The sequence below is a fragment of the Phyllostomus hastatus genome, unplaced genomic scaffold (assembly GCF_019186645.2).
Source record: "Phyllostomus hastatus isolate PE091 unplaced genomic scaffold, TTU_PhHast_1.1 phas_scaffold_1674, whole genome shotgun sequence".
Taxonomy (NCBI): domain Eukaryota; kingdom Metazoa; phylum Chordata; class Mammalia; order Chiroptera; family Phyllostomidae; genus Phyllostomus; species Phyllostomus hastatus.
In genome coordinates, this window is record NW_025334011.1 from 3,722,240 (window position 1) to 3,743,296 (window position 21,057).

General features: G+C 42.2%; 1 protein-coding gene across 1 annotated transcript in view; it reads left to right on the forward strand.

Annotated features, from left to right (window-relative positions):
* Positions 1-3,217: 3,217 nt before the first annotated feature.
* Positions 3,218-21,057, forward strand: part of PARM1 (prostate androgen-regulated mucin-like protein 1) — a 98,806-nt gene continuing 80,966 nt past the window's right edge. Inside the window, exon 1 of the mRNA XM_045857799.1 lies at positions 3,218-3,512. Within this exon, the coding sequence (XP_045713755.1) occupies positions 3,470-3,512 (43 nt within the window). The 5' untranslated portion in view covers positions 3,218-3,469. The remainder of the gene's footprint in view (positions 3,513-21,057) is intronic.

Genomic DNA, 21,057 nt, shown 5'->3' on the forward strand with positions numbered 1-21,057 from the left:
TTTAAATGTACCCTAAAGTTTGTCCTCTGATAGTAGATAATAACATTTACTGGCAGTTAGACCATGCCCAAATTTTCACATTTGTAATCCACTTAATCTTCCCAATAATGTCAGGAGGAAACTGAGGAATAGAGGTGTCAAGTAATTAGTCAGTTAGTGTATGGCAGAATGCAGATTAGAATCGAGCCTTTGGGGCCCATGGGCTAGATGTCAGCACCTAGCCTCTAACCACTGTGCCTACTGCCTCACCCAGTGCTCTCAACCACAGTTTTCTGCCTTTCTGATGCCATGATGGACCCCAAAGCCCAAAGCTAACACTTCTATACATTATCTAACATGTACTATATGACATTATCTATAAATTATAGTAAATTCAGGGTGTCAAAAACAGTCCCGCCAAAGATGATTTTTTTAAGGTGTTGAAAGTCTACAACACTAGAAATTAATTTTAACAGTAATTAAAAAAGTGTAAGTCAGTATAAGGCAGATTTATTTTAGATTTTATCCCAAGAAAATTCTATAAGGACACTAGCTTTGGCTGTAAGGTGTGACTAAAGGGTTGCATGCAAATTCCATTCCTGACTCCACCGAGGAGTGAAAGTGACCCTGCTATAGTATCTCATAGCGTTTTTTGGTTTCCTTCATACTTAAACTCTCTTTAGGTACCTCTCAGTTTTCTGGATTATTTCTTTCTTTCTAAAATTGGAATAACTTTCTAGGGTGTTAAATTTAAACAGATTACATAAAATGCTTGGATTAATTCCTAACACATAGTAGAAACTGCATAAATGTTAGTGGGTGTTATTATTTATATCATTTAACATAAGTTATTGCATATATTTTTGTGATCACTCATTCAATGTTTGACTCCTCACTGTTAGAATATAAGCTTCCTAACAGTAGGGACAATTAACCACTGTGGCATACATCACAACTGTCCCCTGCTGTCCAGCTTTCCTCTCCATCTGAGCACACAAGGAGATTGTGCTTCCTTGATTTCTTGAAGCTGAGCTTGACCACTGATTTGCTTTAGCCAGTCAAGTATGAGCAGAAATTTCCAGGTGGAAGATTTAAATGTTGTATCAACTCTCCACTTTTCTCTTTCCCTGTCTCAGTGAGTGGGGAGGCAGGTTTTGATGTGGAGGTACAACCCTGGGCCTGGAAGTAGAGAACAGCTAGTCTGGGAAATAACCAGAATCCACAGCAGACTTTGATGAGTGAGAAACAAACCATTATTTTCTGAAGCCTCTGAGACTTTGGGGTGATTTATTATGGCAGGATAACCTAGCCTACCCTGTCTATTACAATCTATTACATTCCCACAGCCTAGCAGAATGTCTGGCGCCTAGTATGCAATTGAATATGTTTTCATTAAATTGATAAATTAAATGTTTTAATCATTAATAAAAATAAATGATTTTTTTAAAGGAAGTATTTCAACTCTACTCTGTATACAATAAAAAACCTTGGAAATTTTAACTGATTAGTATGTGGGCATCACCGTCTTTTGAGTACCAAATAATCATCTTAGATATCAAAGTCAGAATCACATATGCTTTGCACTCCAGAGGGACTTCATTAAAGTTTTGTTGAATATTAATTAAATCATTTTTTCTGTGAAGTGGTTTGGAAAAAAACTTTATTTCTGTCATAGAGTCATGTACTTAAATGGCCCTATTTAAAGGCCCCTGCTCCTTATAGAAGGGCCCTGCAAAAATCTATCTGTGTGTGTGGTCCCTGCCTCCATGACAACCACAACCCAGATGCAGAAACTCTTTAGAATCACGTAGATTACACCAGGAGCCAGAAGGACCTCAGGTCAAAAGCATTCAGACAACCGGTTTAACAAATCGAATTTGCAGTTTCTCTGGCCAAGGAGAAGGGAAGGGGGATGGGCACAGTTGTACTAATATCTTTTACTTCTCATTCCTAAAAGAATCAATAAATTTACCAACACAAAAGGAAAACTATGAGTTCAGTTTTTGTCTTTCCGGTTATAGAAGCATAGCAAGTTCCGCAGTGGTTATGGTGATCAGGCAGAGGAATTGACCTCGTCACAGATGAAATGATGAGGCCCAAAAGAGTGAAAAGATAAAACCTGAGGCTCTGGTATATGAGGAAGAAGTCACAGAAAAAGCTGCTCTCCAGGGCGATTAATGGTCCTGAACAAATCAATTCTTTTAGGAAGCTCTTTAGTTCCTGCAGGTCCCTAGCTCTAGTGACTAGGGAACCACCAGGCTCATAGTCACATAGACAGGAGGCGAAGATCTGACATCTGGTCTGATAGAGGTGTGAGAAATAAGCAAATCTAAGACAGTGGGGAGGACTAAGCAAAAGGTCAGCTTCGACCTGTGTGAACACACAGGATTTTGGGGCTTTGAAAAAAAGAGTAGGGTGTCTGGGCAGACACCTTATCTGTATCATTATCTAGTTGTGTGACCTTGGACAAGTACTTAAACCTCTCTGGCTTCCACTTCCTCCCCCTGAAAATGGAGCTGTAACAGTGCCCCCCTCAAAGAATCGTTGTGAGAACTTGACTTGGTCAGAACCTGTACAGCACAATAGTCCAGCATGCAGCAATTACTTAGGGAACGTTGGCCTTTGCCATTACGGCCCCGTTGCACACGAACTGTTCAAATGTGGACTGAGCCCTCACCAGCTATGCAACATTGAGCACATTACTTCTCTGTGCCTTAGTTTTCTCATATGTGAAATGGAATAAGTATTATTATGGCATAGGGTTGTTAGAAGGAGTCACGATACAGCACCTAGTATGAGGCCTTGCTCACAGTAATACCATGGTCAGTTTACCAGACATCAGTACCATCTCTTCTGGTGAGAAACTAAATAGGACAGCAGACATCCTGGCTCAGGTACCAGGAAATGCAGTGGGGTTGGATGTGTGCGAGGTTTTGATATACAGGCAGGAACTTTTGGGGAAATGAAGGAAAAGGTTCTCCTACTTAGAAAGAAATGGGTGTGCTCTCTTACAATAGTGGGTTTCGCTCTTCGAGGTGACGCCTAAGATGGCATATGGTCACTCCAAACATTTGTCAAATCTAGCCAAAAGAAGGGTCTCAGGCGCCCTGACTGTCCAGCAGAGGCCGCCCTGGGCCGGGGCTCCCGGGACCCGAGCGCTGGGAGAGTGAAGGCCAGGGGGAGGCCTCGCCGCTGCCGCGGGGCCCAGGTGGGAGGGGTTTAGCTCCGGCTGGCTCGGCGGCGGAGGCGGCCCCGGGCTCGCGCGGCTGGGATGGAGCAGAAGCGCGCTGGGCACCGCAGGACGCGCAGCTGACGGAACAGCGCCGCGTGTGTCTGGCGTCTCCGCCTGCCTCCGGATCCTCCCGGGCCTCCAGGCTCCCACCGCAGCGCGCTGGGCAGGGGAGGAGCAGTCCGCGCCCCGTGCGCTAGGTCAGTCCGGACAAACTCTCCCGCTGCCCGCGCCGGACTGGGCACCAAGCACCAGGATACCATGGTCTCCAAGACTCTGTTCGCTCTCTGCATCTTCACTGCAGGTACTTTGGGGTGCCGTCCCCCCGGAGGGGCCGGGCGTGGAATGGGCACCGGCGACTAGCGCTGGCGTAGGGACTGAAGCAGAGAGGCTGGGAATGAAGTGCCCGCGCGCGGGCGGCTCGAGCGGCGGGCCTCCGAGGTTGCGTAAAGGGATGTGCGCTTTTGGGTTGGGGTGATGGGTGCCTTTGGACATCCTGAAGCATGCCAGTCCAAGACCAGGGGGTGGCAGGGTTCTTCCTGGGGCAGCCAGCTTACCGACAAACTCTATCCTGAGTTTGTCGAACAGGTGGCTGCGCGACGCGTTCAAGCCCCGGGTGAGCGACACTGACTACGACTCGCGGCTCCGCAGGTCTGCAGGCACACCCTGCCAGAGTCGGGCGACACACTTGTTGACGCGGTTGGACCCGGGGAGGAATGAACGGTGGAAGTAGCTGGGCGGGGGAGGGGAGGTAGGGGTCGCAGTGCGGAAAGCTTTAAGCAGTGGCTGCTCACTCCGCAGAGCTAGCTTGCGTTCACCAGTATTTGGCGTTCTCTGCTCTCTGGTGTCCCTTCCTGGGGACGACGGTGCGGCATTCAAGTCCCACCGAAGCTGCCCCGACCGGGTTCAAGCTCGCGATCACCACTGGGATTTGCAGTTTTATGCAGTGGTCCGGAGCCTTCAAAAATGTGTGCCACAGCAGAAATTAACTTGGCTAAAACTAGCATTACCCCGTTTCACCCGCTGCCCGGACACACGCGCCGCCTCCGACGGCTTCACCGCTAGCCCCTCGCAGGTCTTGCAAGCACCGACCGCGGGGGCAGGGACGTGAGCAGGAGGACTGAGCTCGGCTTGGTAGGGGCTGGGGAGAGATTCAGAGCAACGTTTTAAATCTAGAGCTGTGATACCCAGTTTTTGAATAAAATGCTGCCCGACGAGGGAAAACTGAGTATGGATAAGGCATGGGTGGAAACAGTAGCTCCTGTGCGCGGACACTGGCGTGTTTACATAGCAATGTTACAGAACCACGTACACACTCCAAATTGACTCCTGCTGGTGGTCCGAGCATATTTTTCCTCCTGAATTGCTTGGGTTGCTGTAATTGTGGACACAAGTCGCACTACAATCCCTTGAAAAGAAGCTAGGGGTTTCCTGGCAGCTTCCAAAGCTTACTGCCGTTTTGAGGAAAAGTTTCCAAACCTGAGGCTTTAGCGTGCGTTTTCCCTCTACTCTCTGAACGCCTGAGAAAAATTCCCTTTTTCTCTCTGGCGTCTGCACAGTTTGGAGACGCGTCAGCAGACGGTTCCCGAACAGTCTCGAGTGACTTTGGCTGAGAAGCCCTGGTTGGGTCTGCGAGCGCCCCGGTCCCGCAAGTGTAACAGCCGCATGCAGCCCCAGGATTGCCCTGAGTGGCAATTGTCATCATCCTCCAACCGAGAGATATTTCAGGAGTGACATAAAAGGTTCCTTTCTCTCCTCACTAGAAATCCTTGCATGAGGCTCAAGAGAGGCTCAGAACACCCTGAGACAGTAGAGAACTAGTAGGTAGGTTTGTTGGCTAATTTTATTTCGTGGCTTGTCTTTTTATTTTTATTTTATTTTTAACAGCGCCGGCGGTTGGCTAAACCGGGATTAATCCTACTAGGCTGGGTGGGAGCTGTGACATTTTTTTTTTCCCAAGGAGCTCAAGATTTTTTTATTATTATTATTTTTAGCTAGTTTTAGATTTAGCCCCGCTATTCTAGGGACAGAAATACTGCCTTTGCTCACTGTCGGAGTGAGGAGGCTGGTGGCTCAGGGGGCAAGACTGGAGGAGAGAGCAAGCAGACTCTCCTCCATCTCTGCACACTTGAGTGGGGGTCGGGGCCAAGCAGGTCACAGCCTCCCAGTTGCTCTCCTGACCCCCAGACAGTTACGTTTCTGCATACATCCCCCCAAGAGCGGGATGAAGCTTCATTCTTTCCTCTGAGTTTGCACTTCTGAAGGAGTCTATTTAGGGGGTCAGTGTGGTGTTAACGCTACTTGGCATATATCTCATGCAGTTCTTGGCATCCCAAAGTAAAATGTTTACAGAAACTTAAACAAAGCACTTTTTAAGGATCAAATAGATGTGCTGGTAAAGGAAAGAGGGCTGAGCATTCTAGAGATAGAAGTGGAATGCATGTTTCAGTGGCTCATCCCTGAACTCTTTCGGCAAAGCTCTAATTTGTTTCAGCAAGCAGTTGCTTCTTTTCTGTTTTCTCCCCCCACCCCACGCTGCCCCCTCCAGCTTTAGAGACTTCAGGAAATTTTCTATAAAACTTTAAAGATGATACTATCTTGAGCCAAGAATGGGGTTTGGCAGAGGACTTTTTTTTTAGCTTAATAAATCAATATACACACAGCATTTCCTCCAACCTACATAATGGACATTTGCAAATATGTCCATTGTCAACCCAGCAAAAGGAGATCTCTATATTTACTCACTTTCGTTTTTCAAAGAAGGAAGAGAGAAACATGAGCAGTGTCTTCATTTCTCTTAAAGGTTAATTGTGGCAGGAAACTAGCAAGGCCATTGTCCGAGCCATTCCCCGGCACCTCTACTGTGCAGACAGGGACGCACAGGAGTTCTGCCCACGGACTGAAGTAGGAGCCAGAACTCACGAGGTCTGGCAGCAGAAGCTGGAGGGAGGGAGGATGGCTGGCCGCGGGAAGCTTCCATCTTCTTCCCTCTCTTTCTCCCCTCTGGATTCTCTTCCTCCATTCCCACCACCATTATTGCCACCCTCCATGTTCTATGGCCCAATTTATTTTTAAAAACTCCATCACTGAGACATCTGAAATATACTGGAACTTTCAAAAGTACTTTTCTAAGCATTCAAGAAGGACAAAGGAGAAAGAAACGTAGGTAAGAGAGGCACAAATCCCAAGATCCAACTTTTCCTGCCCAGGGTTCTGCCCTGTCTGCCCCTAGTCTCCTCCCCGAGGAGACAGCTGCACTCCAGCTCACTGCACAGGCCTGCTTCCTGGGTCCTTAGTGAGCAAGACCAGGAGCCAGACTCCAGTCTGCCACGCTGCTAGAGACCCTGATTGTGTGTGCGCCTGTCCTAGCTCTTCTCCAAGCGACTAACGTCCTAGACACACAGAGAACACATACAGGATGTTCTAGATACGTATCTAGGACGTAACATCTAGGACGTCCTTGTTCTTGAAGGAAGACCCCGCCCTACACATTTCTTACCTGTGGTTCTTACCACAGGTCCTGACATATGCCATAAGCATATTGGAGCCTTATGATAAATCTTACCACAAACATGTGGAAAGTAAACTAAAAATATGCACACACATTTACAGGAGCAGCAAGGTTGCCTGTAGTTAGTTGGGAATGGGGGTAAAGCGTTGTTTGCATTCTTTTAGCCTGGTTACCTCCTATTCCTCTGAAGTCTGTGTCACAGTTCAAGAAGTGACACCTTTACCTGAGAAGGTGGAAGTTCTTCCTTGTTACCTGATACATTTACTGGGGTAGAGTTGCAAAGTGGTAAAGCACACAGATTCTGCAGGTAGATTGCCTAGGCTAAGTTTTACTGTTTACTGATTGTGTAAATTAGGACAAGTAACTTAAACCCTCTGAGTTTTCTTATCTACAAAATTGGGGGATTAAACTTCATAAGGTTGTTGAAAGTGTTAAATGACTGAAGACACCTACGGGACCTGGGACATGGTAAGCACTCTGTAAACGTTAGCTATTGTTGTTGCTATTAGTCTTATTAATATAGTTTACTATATTTGGCAGTGATCAGGTCATCCTCTCCAAAAGCAGAGTTTATATGTTTGCTCTTAGGCAATGTAAATCAGAGGGCTCAACTAATATTCCAGCACAGTGCCAGCTGTTCAGGCAAACCCTAATGTGCAAATTAAGAAAAGACTCAGCTCAGCCTACTAAATGCCTGATTTGAAAAGGTTAATAACATGCCAGCTCAGATTTAGCACAACAGTCCCAAAAATGCTCAGTAACAAATAGAAGTAAAGTCTCACCAAGGACTTTATTTCTTCCACAAAGTCATTTGCAAACTGGTAGGTTTCAAAAGCCCAACTCAGCTAAACCTTAAGGTCAGGTTCCCAGAGACCCAAGTTTTAAATAATTCAGATCCAACAACTTCGGAAAAGACAGTTCATGGTACCAGAATGATCCAGAATGGCTCTCTTCAGTACCCAAAGTCACATTGGCCAGATCACTAATTTAACTTGAGCATTTGGACCTGATCTAATTATGCTTGTGTTTTTATAAGAAAAATGTTAGCCAAGTATTTTCATGGTTTGGAGAAGTCTTTTTTAAGCAAAGGTTTTCCCTAGGGGTATGGTGGGGTGGGGGATGGGGAGGCATATAGTATCCACTGGAGAGAGGCATTTAAATGGAGAGGAATATTTAAAAAATATTTTCAAGAGGATAGGCTATCTTAACACCCAAATGAAAGGAATTCTGCCATTGCATTTACAACTGTTTGCTTTCTTTTAGAAGTATCTGTCGCTGAAATTGGATATGTTAGTTTAGGAACCAAATATTTTCTTTGCTAATGAGAAATTGAATGAGGCTGTTGCTTGGAAAAATTAATGTCTCATTTAAAAGACAGAGGCGGTTCTAAAAAGAGGGGAGCAAACAATGAGTACATGTACCTTATGCAATGACTACTTGTTACTTGGAAATGCAGGACCAATAGGTCATCATCTGGTTACTGTGCAAGCAGGGTGACAGTGAAATAAGACTGATTTATGTATGTGGTACACGGCATTACTTTTTATAGTCACAGCTTAGATTATCTAAATAACAAGAGCTGACGTAACATCAGATTTTCTGATTTGTGGATCTTTCAATGTTCACCATAATCCTTTACAACAGCATAGCTATTCCTTTCATCTGTTTTTAATGTCATTTATAAATCTTGAGACCTTTGCTATTTTATAAGTTACAGAAATCATTAAAACAAAATAGACTATGATCTAGTTCATTTTTTTTCATTGGTGCAGGGTGATATAATGTCGATCGAAAATAAGCTGTTTCAATTTTCCTTTGGCTAGTGTTGCCAGATTTAGCAAATAAAAACACAGGTTGCCCAATGCAATTTGAATTTCCAATAAACAGTGAATGCTAATTATATCCCACACAACACTTGGGACACACATAAACTAAGTAATTCTTTGTTGTTTACCTTAAATTCAGATTTAACTGGACATCCTATGATTTATCGAGAAACCCTACCTTTGACCTTTCACCTGCGGTTCATCTATGCAATGAGTTTGATATTACCATTAGCTTTATTTCGAACCCTGCCTCCCAGGGCTTTAGTTGCCCTGCACCATTTCATTAGTAACCCTCTGCTGAGGGGAAGATGCAGAGATTTCATAGCAGCTCTTTCAAGAACAGCAACTACAAGGATGAGGATTCAGACACAGCTCTTCAGTGAAATATTTTGAATCTGGCTGCTTATCCAGTAACAGTGCATTGTTGTGTTTCTGAACAGTTGGTGGGACTTCTGTGGCCTCCCTGAGGCTACATTACCCAACCCCCTGATAACCTTCCCTTTTCACAGAGCAGCATTTTTAAAGGGTAGCAATGTTCTCACATAGGAGCTGGAACTAGAAGCCTTCTAGAATCCAGCTGGCAGCTGATTAAAAAAGAAAGTTATAGAAGAGCTTTGGATTTCAAATATCTCTTCTGTGCCAGGATCTTAATACATCTCACAAATATTAATTAGACAAGGTTTACATAATTCTTTCAGGATAGGCCTGTTTATATTACTTGAAAGCTGTGGCTATATGGATCCTGAAGCAGATACCTGACAGAACTTCGAGGCAGATTTTAAAAAATCCCTTAAGCTATTGGACTGTGGTAGAAATTTGTACCTTTCATACCTAAGGCAAAAAATCTGTGAGTAGGTAACTGTTAAATGAGAAATACTTGTGGGAAGTTACCAGGTATGATATTTAGAAAACACGTTTATTCAATTCCAAATAAGATGAATGGTAGAATACAACTTTGATGATAACATCTAGTTAGAGTCCAAATTCTCACACCTGACTTCCGTTTCATTTGTGAGGAAATATGGACAGGGGAACTTTACCGCAGGTGTGAAACATGAAAAGAATTAAAGGAGAGAAGGTTTTATTTGTTTATTTTTGTGTGTTTGTATTTTGGCCAGGGTCATAAACTTTCAGCTATCATTTCAACTTCTCATCAGTTAGAACATATATTTTCTTATATGGGGTTATTAAAATATACAAGGGAGGGCAAAAGTAGGTTTACAGTTGTGACTATGTGAAACATAGAGTTTATTCTTGTATTATTTATTATATCATTTATTTGTATTATCATTTTAATTGTTATTATTTCTTATTACTTATGATTTACCTTTTAAGTAATGATGGCTGGTAATTTAGCCTACTTTAGCCTACCTCTGTATGTCATCTAAATTACGGTGTTCCTGCCAGCTCTGTATAATCCAGAAGCATAACCTCATTACTGACAGAGTTCATTCACCCACTGCTGTCTTCATGATGGATTGTTGCTGGTGCCGTCTGCCCCTTATGAAACCTTTTCAGTGTCTGGGGGAAAAGCTTTTGTGATCCCACAGGTAGACAGCAGAATGATACCACTGTACTGGCATTGGACTTTCATTTGATTGTACTCACTTTGTACCATAGGAGTTTTGCTTTGTGCTATGATGTGGATCTTTTAGGAAAAACAATAACAATTATTATGAGGATAAAAAGATGCTCTCCTTATTCAGTATGCAAAAGCTACCATGAACTGTTTCTATGTGCTTAGGGAAATGTCTAAGCCTTCACTCATTCTACTGAGTTAATGTCATGTGTCATATCATGAGAGGACTTCAGTATATCTCAGTTACAACATGAGGAGGTACCAATGCCAATTGCTCAACAGAGGGTCCTAAAGAAGTCTGGTGGACTGAACACCTCCCACTTTGCCTGGGAAAGAGGCAAGTTACTGGTGGATCACACACTCTTCTGGCCATGGCAGTTCTTGCTCTTGGTGGGTCTGCTGGGTGAGAGGTAAAACTCAAGGTGGATACAGCCATCAGACAACCCATGGGGAGACCTGGAGATTTTGACTTAGAAATTACAATTGTTGATGGAGAAGGCATGAAAGTAGGAAGACCCCTGAAATTCTCCTGCTTGAAAAACTGTTCAGGCAGGGCTGAGTAGGAGAAAGGATTATCAGTTTTTGAGACATAAATGATCAGTCATTCGTTATTTGCATTCCAGCAGGTGTTGGTGAGGGAGGAAGTGTGATGTCAAATTACATGGAAACTAGGTAAGAAATGAACAGTAGAAAGGGGCTGCGGTGGTTTCAGAAATTCTGGGTAGGATAGGTGGGAGAGGCTGGAGGTGGTCTGCTGTATGAGGCGGAGAGAACAGCAGAATGGGAGCCGGGTGATAACTAGAAATCACTTGGTGCTACTACAGAGCAAACTGCCCCCTTCGATGCTGCTGCTGGGAATGGAAAATTCATTGTTTTATTTTTAGGGGCCAGAATAAGAGAATCTTCCTCAAATATATATGACTATAAAGCATATTTTAGTATACCTTTTTAGTTTTGTGAAATGCTGCAAATGGAGCATTTTCTATTTAAAAATGTGATGGCCCTTAATGGCAGGTGATTAAAGGACCCTTGGCATTGTGAAAGGGGGTGAGAAATGAGAAAAATGTCCTGAGATGTGGAGAGGAATTCTCCTGCGTGCTTTGGATCCATTAGGGAGGGCAGAGGTACTAGGGTCACTCACTTCCAGGCAGGCTTCCTAGAACTGCACTTCAGAGGGGGTCCTGTTTTTTAGCATATCCTCCTTTACATGCTTACTGGAAGAGAAACACAGCCCTGCTATTTCTCAGGTGACAGTGGGATTTGTGTTACTTCATATGAGAAGCAACTCGGGTAGAAGGGGTTTTGGGCTAAGACAGGCTGGCATAGAACAGCCGACTCTGTGATTTCAGTGTTCTGCCCTGCAGGATTCCCCGCTGTGGAGTGCCGTGTGAGTAAACGTTCAACGAGTGTTATTAGCAGGTGTTACCAACAGACAGAAGGTTTATTTTATTTCACTTCATTTACTTGTCTGCTTCTCACTACTAGATTTTAAGGTGCATGAGAGCAGAATTTTAGCTGTTTTTGTCTATGCATTGTCCTCAGCACATAGAACAGAATAAGACATGTAGTGAGTGCTTAGCAAATGTTAAATTAATTTTTCATTGAGAACTTACATGTGCTAAACACCGTCCAAGGCTCTGGAGATACGGCAATGAATAAAACAGATAAAACTGGACCCTCAGGGAGCTTACATTCTGTGAGGATGACAAATTTTGACTTGGTCAGAAGAAAACCAGAAGTTGAATATCCAATCATCATCTCAGACTCGACATGTCCAAATCTGAGCTGCTGGATTTCCCTCCCCTGAGGCTCCACCTGAATTCAGCCTTTTCTATCTCAATTAATGGCAACTCCAACTTTCTAGTTATTCAGGCTAAAAATCATGAGTCATCTCTGAGTCTCTTTCTCTGAACACCCCTTATCTAATTCTTCAAAAACTATCTGTTTGCCCTACTTTCAAAATATATACAAAATTCAAACACTTGCCACCGCCATTGCTCTTACTCTGGTGTGACCTACCTTCATCCTTCCCCTGGAGTAATGCAGTGGCCTCCTCTCAGGTCCACCAGCCTTTACTCCTCCCCTAGCAAGATCTGTCCTCTGCATAGCAACAGTTGATCTGGTGGAAATGTATCAGATGATGTCACTGCTCGATTCACAGTTCTGCAATAGCTTCCCATTGCATTTAGAATGAAACTCCAAGTCCTTAAAATGATTGTCAACACCTGCTTCAGCTGCTGCCCCATCTGTTCTCGGACCTGGCCGTCTACCTCTCCTCTGCGCACCCTGCACCAGCCACACTGGCGTCCTTATAGCATGCAGTGGGTACCTCCTCTGTCTGCAGCGTACTTTCTCCAAGTGTCCACATGGCTAAGTCCCTCACCTCCCTTAAACCTTTGATCAAATGTCATTTTCTCAATGGGATTTGGCCCAACCAACACTTAAAAAGTGCATTCTGTTTCACTAGCCAATACCATATTCCCAATGCCCCTCAGCTGCCTCTTGCCTTTACTTTTCCTTTCATGTGATTCTTTCTTCACCCCTCACCCCCATCAACCCCCCAGAATGTTGTCTCTGATTACTATGACATCCTCATTGCTACAGACTGGGTGGCACTAAGGGGTACCCAAAACAGTTGCTGGACTGAATGATTAAAATACATTTTTTAAGGACTGGCAAAATGAAACCTTAATCTGAAATTTTCCTTAGCTTCCTCCAAAATGAGACATTGGTAATCTCGTTTACTCTCAGGGGCTTATATCTAGTGCCTCCAAATGCTTTTTTGAAAAATAAATGCTCTATTAAGTTTTCATTGAGGGCTACAAAACTGGAACTTTAAAAATCAGCTTTTTAGGGGAGCTGTGCACATACAAAACATTTCTGGATAAAAATGTCCTCCTTTTTATTTTTACCATGCATGTCACTGTAAAATAGCTGAAACCTCTGAGACTTTCTGGCCAATTAAGAAACGGTCGCCTTTGAGCGCAGCTAGAGAGATAAAGAGACATCCACTTTTGAGCATTTTTGAGCATTTTCTGAGTAACTGAAAATAGCCTGCTGAGGAAAAGTGATGTGAGTCTGAGGGAAGCAGCACCAGCAATATCCCAGCCATGTGTGAGAAGGTAAAGTCCAGTCAGGCGCTGAGTGCTGGGAGTGTGAGTCAGTCACTGACAAGCTGAAGAATCAAATGGGAGTTTTCTTGGCCCTACAAACTCTGTGTTTTGCTTTCATTGGTGATTCTGAAACATACACTGTGTTTTAGTCCAAGCAATCCATAGAAGTAAAGTCCTGGCTAAAAATCAAACTGATATCCTCTGAGCACTGCTATCAGCCTTGCAGGGCTGACACGCCTTGGCACGGCTGCTGCTAAAATCAACCAGCCTCATCCTCCAACAAATCTTTATGGTACTCTCTGGCTTAAATAGGAACATTTGATTATTTAGCAGCTGCCAAAAAAGAACATGAGCTTAAAAAATAGCACCATATTCGTCTTGAAGCCCTAAGGATAACGGTAAAATTTCTGATTATATCAACTTGAAGAACGACTTATAAACAAACAAAAAGGGAAAAGATGATACTTTATATTAAAAGCATGTGCCCTGCTTGTTCATGGAGGTCCACTTCCCCATTCCTGAAGTGAGAAGTTACTCAGCCACCTTGAAATGCAGAGGCATTGACTATAAGCAAAGGAGTGGCCGAGGAGAGCAACCCTGACCTTGTGCTGGGGTACCCACAGGAACTCTGTGTCTGGGGTTGCGGGTGTGACGCTGAGGACAGGTAGCCACTGCCCCCCACCTCTCCTCCAGAGGAGGTAGCATGTACCCTGATTAAAATGGAAAGCAGGGCCTAAGTCCTCACTAGAAGGAAAAGGAGCACACCTTGAACAGAGAAGGCTGCTGAAGGAGGAAAAAATGCTCATAACGGAGAAGAGAGTTTCAGTTTCGAGGGTTATCAGAAAAAGGGGAAGTGTGATTCTTGAGATTCAGAAATTTACAGCCAATTTTTTGTTAAAAATAAAATTAAATGTCATCAAGTGACAGTTGTCTCTTGTTTTTATAACAGTTTTTAAAAGCAGCATTCAAGCACTGATTTTTAAAAAATAAATTGTTATGGACAGTATAAACATACACAGAAATTGACAAGAACATATCCATCATCTGTCCAAACTCCATTTAAAGTTTGTTTTGGTTTAGAACTTTTACAAATATTAATACATTGGAAACAATGTAAATGTCAAACTAAAAAGTGCTAGTCAGATAAACTAGAATACATTCAACATTTATTCAAGTGGCCTACACTAAACAACTGCTTAAAAGAAAGAGGTAGTTTACTTCCATACTGACAGGTAAAAATGGTTACAATATATTGTCCTAATTTTGCCCACTAATATTTCACAATATATTGACAAAGTAAGCTACAGAATAAAATGTACATTGTTATGGAATACCGAAAACATTATGTTTATGTGAGGAAGCGGTTAAAAAGGACACAGTGGTTTTCTTTGGGCCAGTTTCACTTTTTATGCTCTTTTGTGTTGCTTGAATTTTTTAATAGTTCATATTGCCTTCATAATTAAAAATAAAGGTATAATCAATATTTTAATCCCTCTTTATCAACAGTTAGTATGGCTATATAACTGCTGGGTGCCATTCACATCTTCACATCTTGATTCCAAAGTCCTACTGATGCAGCCCTCGAAGATAAGATCTTAGAAAAGCAAAGAATCGCAGAAAGGTTTACAGGATCTCGCCGATGTGATGGGCTAGGAAGTTTCTGGGAAGAAGTTGACTTAAAGTGATATATTTTCTAAAACCAGAGTGCTGCATGAATCATTGATCAGAACAGCCATTCTGGATAGTATTTTAAGAGGCTCTGAGCTAATTGGCCAGTATTTAAGCTGCTTTGTTAGTTTTTAATATCTTCAACATTTGTCACTTATGGGAGCAGTTTAAAATTAAAACATTATTCTGAGCTTGTCAATTTAGATATCAAAGAATAAAAACAGCCTTCAGAAGAATAGATGATTTGTTTTTCTTTTGGCAACGTTAAATTTGTTACATTTTCTTCTCAATAAAATAATCAATAAGATGTGGTTTAGGCGAATGCTGGAGGATCCATTATTCATACTCCAAGGCATTACCAGAGAGCAACGCGAGAGTGACCAGAGAGGGGGCGGAGCAGAGAGGACTGGGAGAGGCTTTGTGATCTGGACCAACCCCTTCACATGACAAATAAAGGGGAGTCGGGATTCAACATTTTTAACTTTTAGTTGTACTAAGTATCACACATTATACTACGTTCATTCTATCTGCAACTTCATCTAATTCTTCCAATGGTTCTGTGAGGTAGGCAGTGATATTCCTACTTAGTAGTTCCGGTCATGGAGGCTCGCAAGTTAAGCAATGAGCTGTAGCCCTCACGCTGGTGTGAGAGAGCTAAGCTTTGAACCCAGGCTACCTTTTACCCACCCGAGCCCCTACTACCTTGAACTGCCAAATCAGTCGATAAATCCTTTTGTGTCAATTTAGTTTCTAGAAGTTCTCCCAACTCCGATGCTCTTTCCCGTCCCACTGACACTGCCTTGGCTGAGAACCTCATCATCCCTTCCTGGACTGTTGCAGTAACCCCTAGGTAGTCCCTGGTCACCTTTTTTTCCCTCACAGTTTCTTGCCGCTTATTGGGGACTCATTGGACAAGGCCGAAGTGCCTGCCCCCCTCCAAAGAAAGAGAAGGAGACCCAGATCTGCTTCAGAGTCTTCCAAGTGTTCGGACTGTGGTTGCTAAGTTCCATGTCCACTAAAAGGAGTGAAGGCTTCTCGGAGAAGTGGCTAATTCCACGTCTGCATTAAGAAAGGTACCTGATGAGCCTGGAACATCTCGTTATACCGGATAGCGAGGATGCTATCAAAGACTACCATGGTCCTGTCACAGAAACTCAAAACTGTTGATGAGGATCCCATTGACCAAAAATAGGACAATCTGAGCATCAATAAGGATAATTGCAATATTGAATCACATAGTTTAAACTCATGAGTTCATAATGATACCAGAAACAAAGCAACAATAACAAAATTTTATTGATCACCATTGGAAGATGCTGATAAACCAACACATTATTTTAAAAAAATAATAGATAAATAGAATTAAGTGATATTGATTGATTGGTTGACCTTATTTTGCCTTTATGAGGTATACCACTGAGTGACCAAATATTGAATGATGGGGTGACTGACTGTCTCTATACAAGTATTACAGCAAATAAATGAAGATGGCACAATAGAAATAGAATATCACCATGTCACATGATGTAATAACGTAGTAAATCTTGGCACTGACCATCAGTGGCTGTCAACACCATGCAGTATGAAGCAACCAGACACTATATATATATATATTTCCTGATGAAAGAACACACCATTCCCTGCAAAGCAGCGTTGCCACATTAAAAGGAAACAACATCCAACCAAGCCTCCACATCCAACAGTCAAGTTATAGGAAACACAGAGGACCAAGGAAGATGTTAAATAACACCACAAGAGTAGTCAGCAAACTCCCGACTACGGAAAGCTCCACAGGACAAACAACCGAGTTTTTTTCAACAAATAAATTGCAAGGGAAAAAAAAAGAATGAGAATGAGAGAAAGATTGGGAAGGCAGGGCATATAGACTAAAAAGAAATTTAAGAGACATAGCAATTGTGGATCTTTATGGATCCTGAATCAAACCTAAACTCTAAACATCAATAATGGCATTTATGAGATATTTTGAATTTAATCATTAACTAAATATTTGATGACATCAAGATATTATTTTCAGTATGATAATAATATACGCCTATGTTTTCAACTAAAGTCCTTATCTTTTAGAAATACATGTGTTTATATTTAGATAAGAAAGGCTATGATGCTTAGGATTTACTTCAAAATAATATGGGAATGAAACAATAGGTGGGGTTATTAGAGAAAAACTATTGTGAAATAATTCTTGAAACTGAGCAGAGGGTACATAGGGGTTCATTATACTATTATCTCCAATTTTGTAGATGATTAAATTTTTCTATTATTAGAAAAATTATAAAAAGAATCTCCCAGAACTCCCCATTTCTTATAGAAACAAGTCCAAACTCCTTAGCAATTGGCTTAAGATCTGAATTATACACAGAGCAAAAGAAAGACGGTGCAAGTAATTATGATGTGACAGGCTGGAGAAGTATATGGGTCATTCTTGTTTGGGAAATTTTTCCCAAGACGGAACCACCTGGCACATACCTTCAGGCTTTCGTCCACAGCAGTCCTCATTCTCCAGCATAATACTCCTCCTTTGAAAGTCTGCCACCAAACTCTCTTCATCCAGCAAGCTCAAATGTCCCCTAAAGTTGTTTGCATATGTGAGCCCCGGCAGACTTCTGGCCTTTGGAGGGCAGGGATCCTGTCTTAGTTTCATGTCCCTCCTGTCCAGTTACATATGAGTTCACACACCGACTGTGGGTGCTCAGTACTTGTTGAACTGGACTAAAGTAATTGAGGCTCAAAGATGTGGACCCTGAGGTCTCCCAGCTCCTGAGTGACTGAACTTGGACTAAAAATCTCATGTACATAGGAATATAAGTCCCCAACTTCAAAGTCTCCAAAACCCTTTCAGCATTGTGCACATACTTCTCCCCTTGAGAGTCTGGATTTAAGATGCATGTTCTCTAAGGAAAATAACACATTAGCTTAGAGTAGCTGAAGTTATTTCTCTATGGCCATTCCCTGACAGGTGAAAGCAAAAAGCCTCGGGGAAGTGGCCTAAGGACAAAAAAGTTTTGATAGTGGAAAGTGGGCTGTGAGCTGGAACCCCCACAGGGATAAGGAGTTGCAAAGTGAGGAGTTGCACTGCGAATGCACTGGACTCCCAAAGGACCCCAGAGAAGCAAGGAAAGGCGAGGATATCCATGTGGCCTCCTTCACATGGTCACACATCAGCATGTGCAATCTGGAAAAGAAATATAATCATTTCCAGACAAGCTTGCAGTCTTTGGGAAAGCACCCTTACCTGCACATCTTAATAGAATAATATTTCACTCAAAGTAAGTGAATTCAGTAAAGATTGTCCTTTAAAGAGTCCACAGGTAGAGAGAACATGAAAATAAGTGTGCCCACCTGGATAGAAAGGAAAACCTCCTCCTGTCCTCTCAGTTACCCAGCAGCCTGGGCTGCCAGTAAGTCCCCAAGCATCACTGCCCCCGAACTGCTGCAAACTGCTCGCTCCTCTTGAACTATCTCAGCCAGCCAAGCTTGGGATAAATGCAGCCCAGCTATTGTCTTAGTTTCCCAGGGCTGTTATAAAAAATTACCACAAATTTGGATGGCTTAAACCAACAGAAATTTATTCTCTCATTGTTCTAGAAGCTAGAAATTTGAAATCAAGGTTTCAGTAGGTCCATGTTCCCTGGAAAACCAAAGCCTGGAGTGGAGCATCCTTCCTTGCTTCTTTCAACTTCTGGTCGCCCCAGGCATGCCTTGACTTGTGGCAGTATTAACTGGCATCTCTACCTCCACCTTCGAGTGGCCTTCCTCCCCTGAGTTTGTCTTTACCTAGATTCCCTTCTTACAAGGACACAGGTCATCCAGCCACGTGGGATCGGGACCCACCCTCAATCAGCATGACCTCATTAACTTGATTACATCTGCCAAGACCAGATTTCTATAGAAGGTCATAGACAAAAGCACCAGGGGTTAGGACTTCAACATATCTTTTTTTATAGGGACACAACCCAACCCAGCTATGTTATTTTTACATCTAAACCATGTTCATGAAAGACCCTCCTCCCCAGTGATAAAAGAAAGTTAATAATGTAATCAATTATAAGTTACTTTTATATTCAAGATAGCAGCTACTCTCCTCCCAAGTATTTTTTATTTGTTTACTTGTTTGTTTATTTATTTAGTTATTACCAGTCTCAACCAGACTTCTCCCACAATGAGAGAAGGCTAGTCGAGCTGATTTGAACCACGTGTTTCTCAACCAGAGTGCTGTGGGCATTTGGAGGGCACATAACACATGGAGACATCCCCCTCAGTCCCTGAACACTGCATAACAGTAGTCCCCTACAGGCATTGTGACAAGCAAGATAAAAGAAACCAGAGGGGAAAAAAGAAGAAAAGGGGGAAAGGAAGAGAGGAGAAATGCCTTCATTTATTTCTAAACTTATCAGACTCATTGAAAACCAACAGTTTAAGTTAATGAGATTTTTAATGGCCCTTCTAGAGCCCCACACAGAATGGGTTGTGCTAAGCAATAGCAGTTCTGATTGCTCAGCCAGCCTGCCAACTGTGAATGGTCTCCGGGTGCTGCAGGGACATTCTGATCTAGACATGGCTCACAGCATGTGTACTGCCTGGAAGACACGTGGCAAATTTTGAGGGCACTCTTTCACTTTTCTGATGTGTTTAATATTACACTGTTTTCAACACTGTACATAAGGTAGAGTCAGAAAGAGAATCGAAAAAGCAAAAGGTTGCAGAAGGCAAAAATAGCCTCTGCTCTTTTTCGGTATAGCTCCTTGCAATAAGGATGTGATGCGTTTCCTCTGTGCACAGGGAGAGAGTGAGCCACTCCTGAAAAAAGTATCTTTTCAGTTTTTCAAATTAAATTTATTGGGCTAACATTGATTGGTAAGATAAGTTTCAGGTTTACAACTGTGATTGGGTGTGGGACATGGGAGGTCACAGGAATCTTTCATGGAAAATACAAAAATCCTGAAATGACATGCTAGAAGAGTGGACTTCTGTTTGCCTGTGTGTGTGATGTGTATATATCACTCTTCCCAGGGGGTTGGCAAAAGGAGGTTTACATTTGTGAGTATGCGAAACACAGTTTATTCTTGTATCATTACTTATTAATTATTATATTATTAGTATTACAACTCTAAATCTACTTTTGCCTACCCCATATGGTTGTTTGTGGGTGGTATGTGTGTTTCTCTTCTTCCTTACCTGCATTCTTCCTTCTAAAAGAATTAGAAGAATTTAAAAAATGGCTCTGGAAAGAATGTCTCTTTCAGGAAGTATTAATATTCAGTGGATTCATATATTTCCAAAAATATCTAAAACTCATCTCTTTTTTCCCATAAAAAAACTAGTGTATTATGTACATTTAACAGCTATAATCATATATATCCATGTATTCTGATTAGTAAGCAGGATGTTTATTAGGTAGAACATGGATATTTATTTGGTTCTGTAACTACCTATTTAATGTTTTTTGGAATCATAGCTTGCCTTATAAGATAGAGTGAAAATCAGCATTTGAAATACTTTCCCCTGGAAAAATATAATTTCACTTATTAGGAGATTCAATTGCTTAGGTAGTTTTTCTTATAAAAGCAAGAGAAATATCCTAAGAAAAATGAGAGGTCTACCCTGTTTAAAGCTTTTATTGATTTGGGTTATTCTTAAAGGAATAAAAAATTTTTAAGCTCTGATACTAAAATCAAAGCTGCTGGATGAGAACTGAGTTCATGCAGAGCTAAAACATTACAAAGCAAGAGAACAGCCTCATTATATTTTTAAAATCCCAGGGAGAGCCATTGTTTTACCAAAGCAATGTGGTAAGACAGCCTGGGACCCAACATCAGTGCCCAGGAGATTACGAGTAAAAAGCTTTAGAAGCTTTGAATTTTTTTCTAACACAATTAAGATTAAAAGAGTTAATCAGGAAATCTGAGGTTATATAAGGGTGAGCAGGTCAGCCAGCTCATATATCTGGTTTGGGGCACATGCTTGCAATGACCAAACTTTTCCATGGAAGATTGTACTTTATGATAATTCTTCCAGAATGAAAGAAGTGACAAGAAACATTAAAGTTTGAAAAGTGATCCCCACCACCACTGACATCTGAGCACATCCTGGCCTCTCCAGAGACATCTGACTGAGGAGAGCAGATGAGCCAG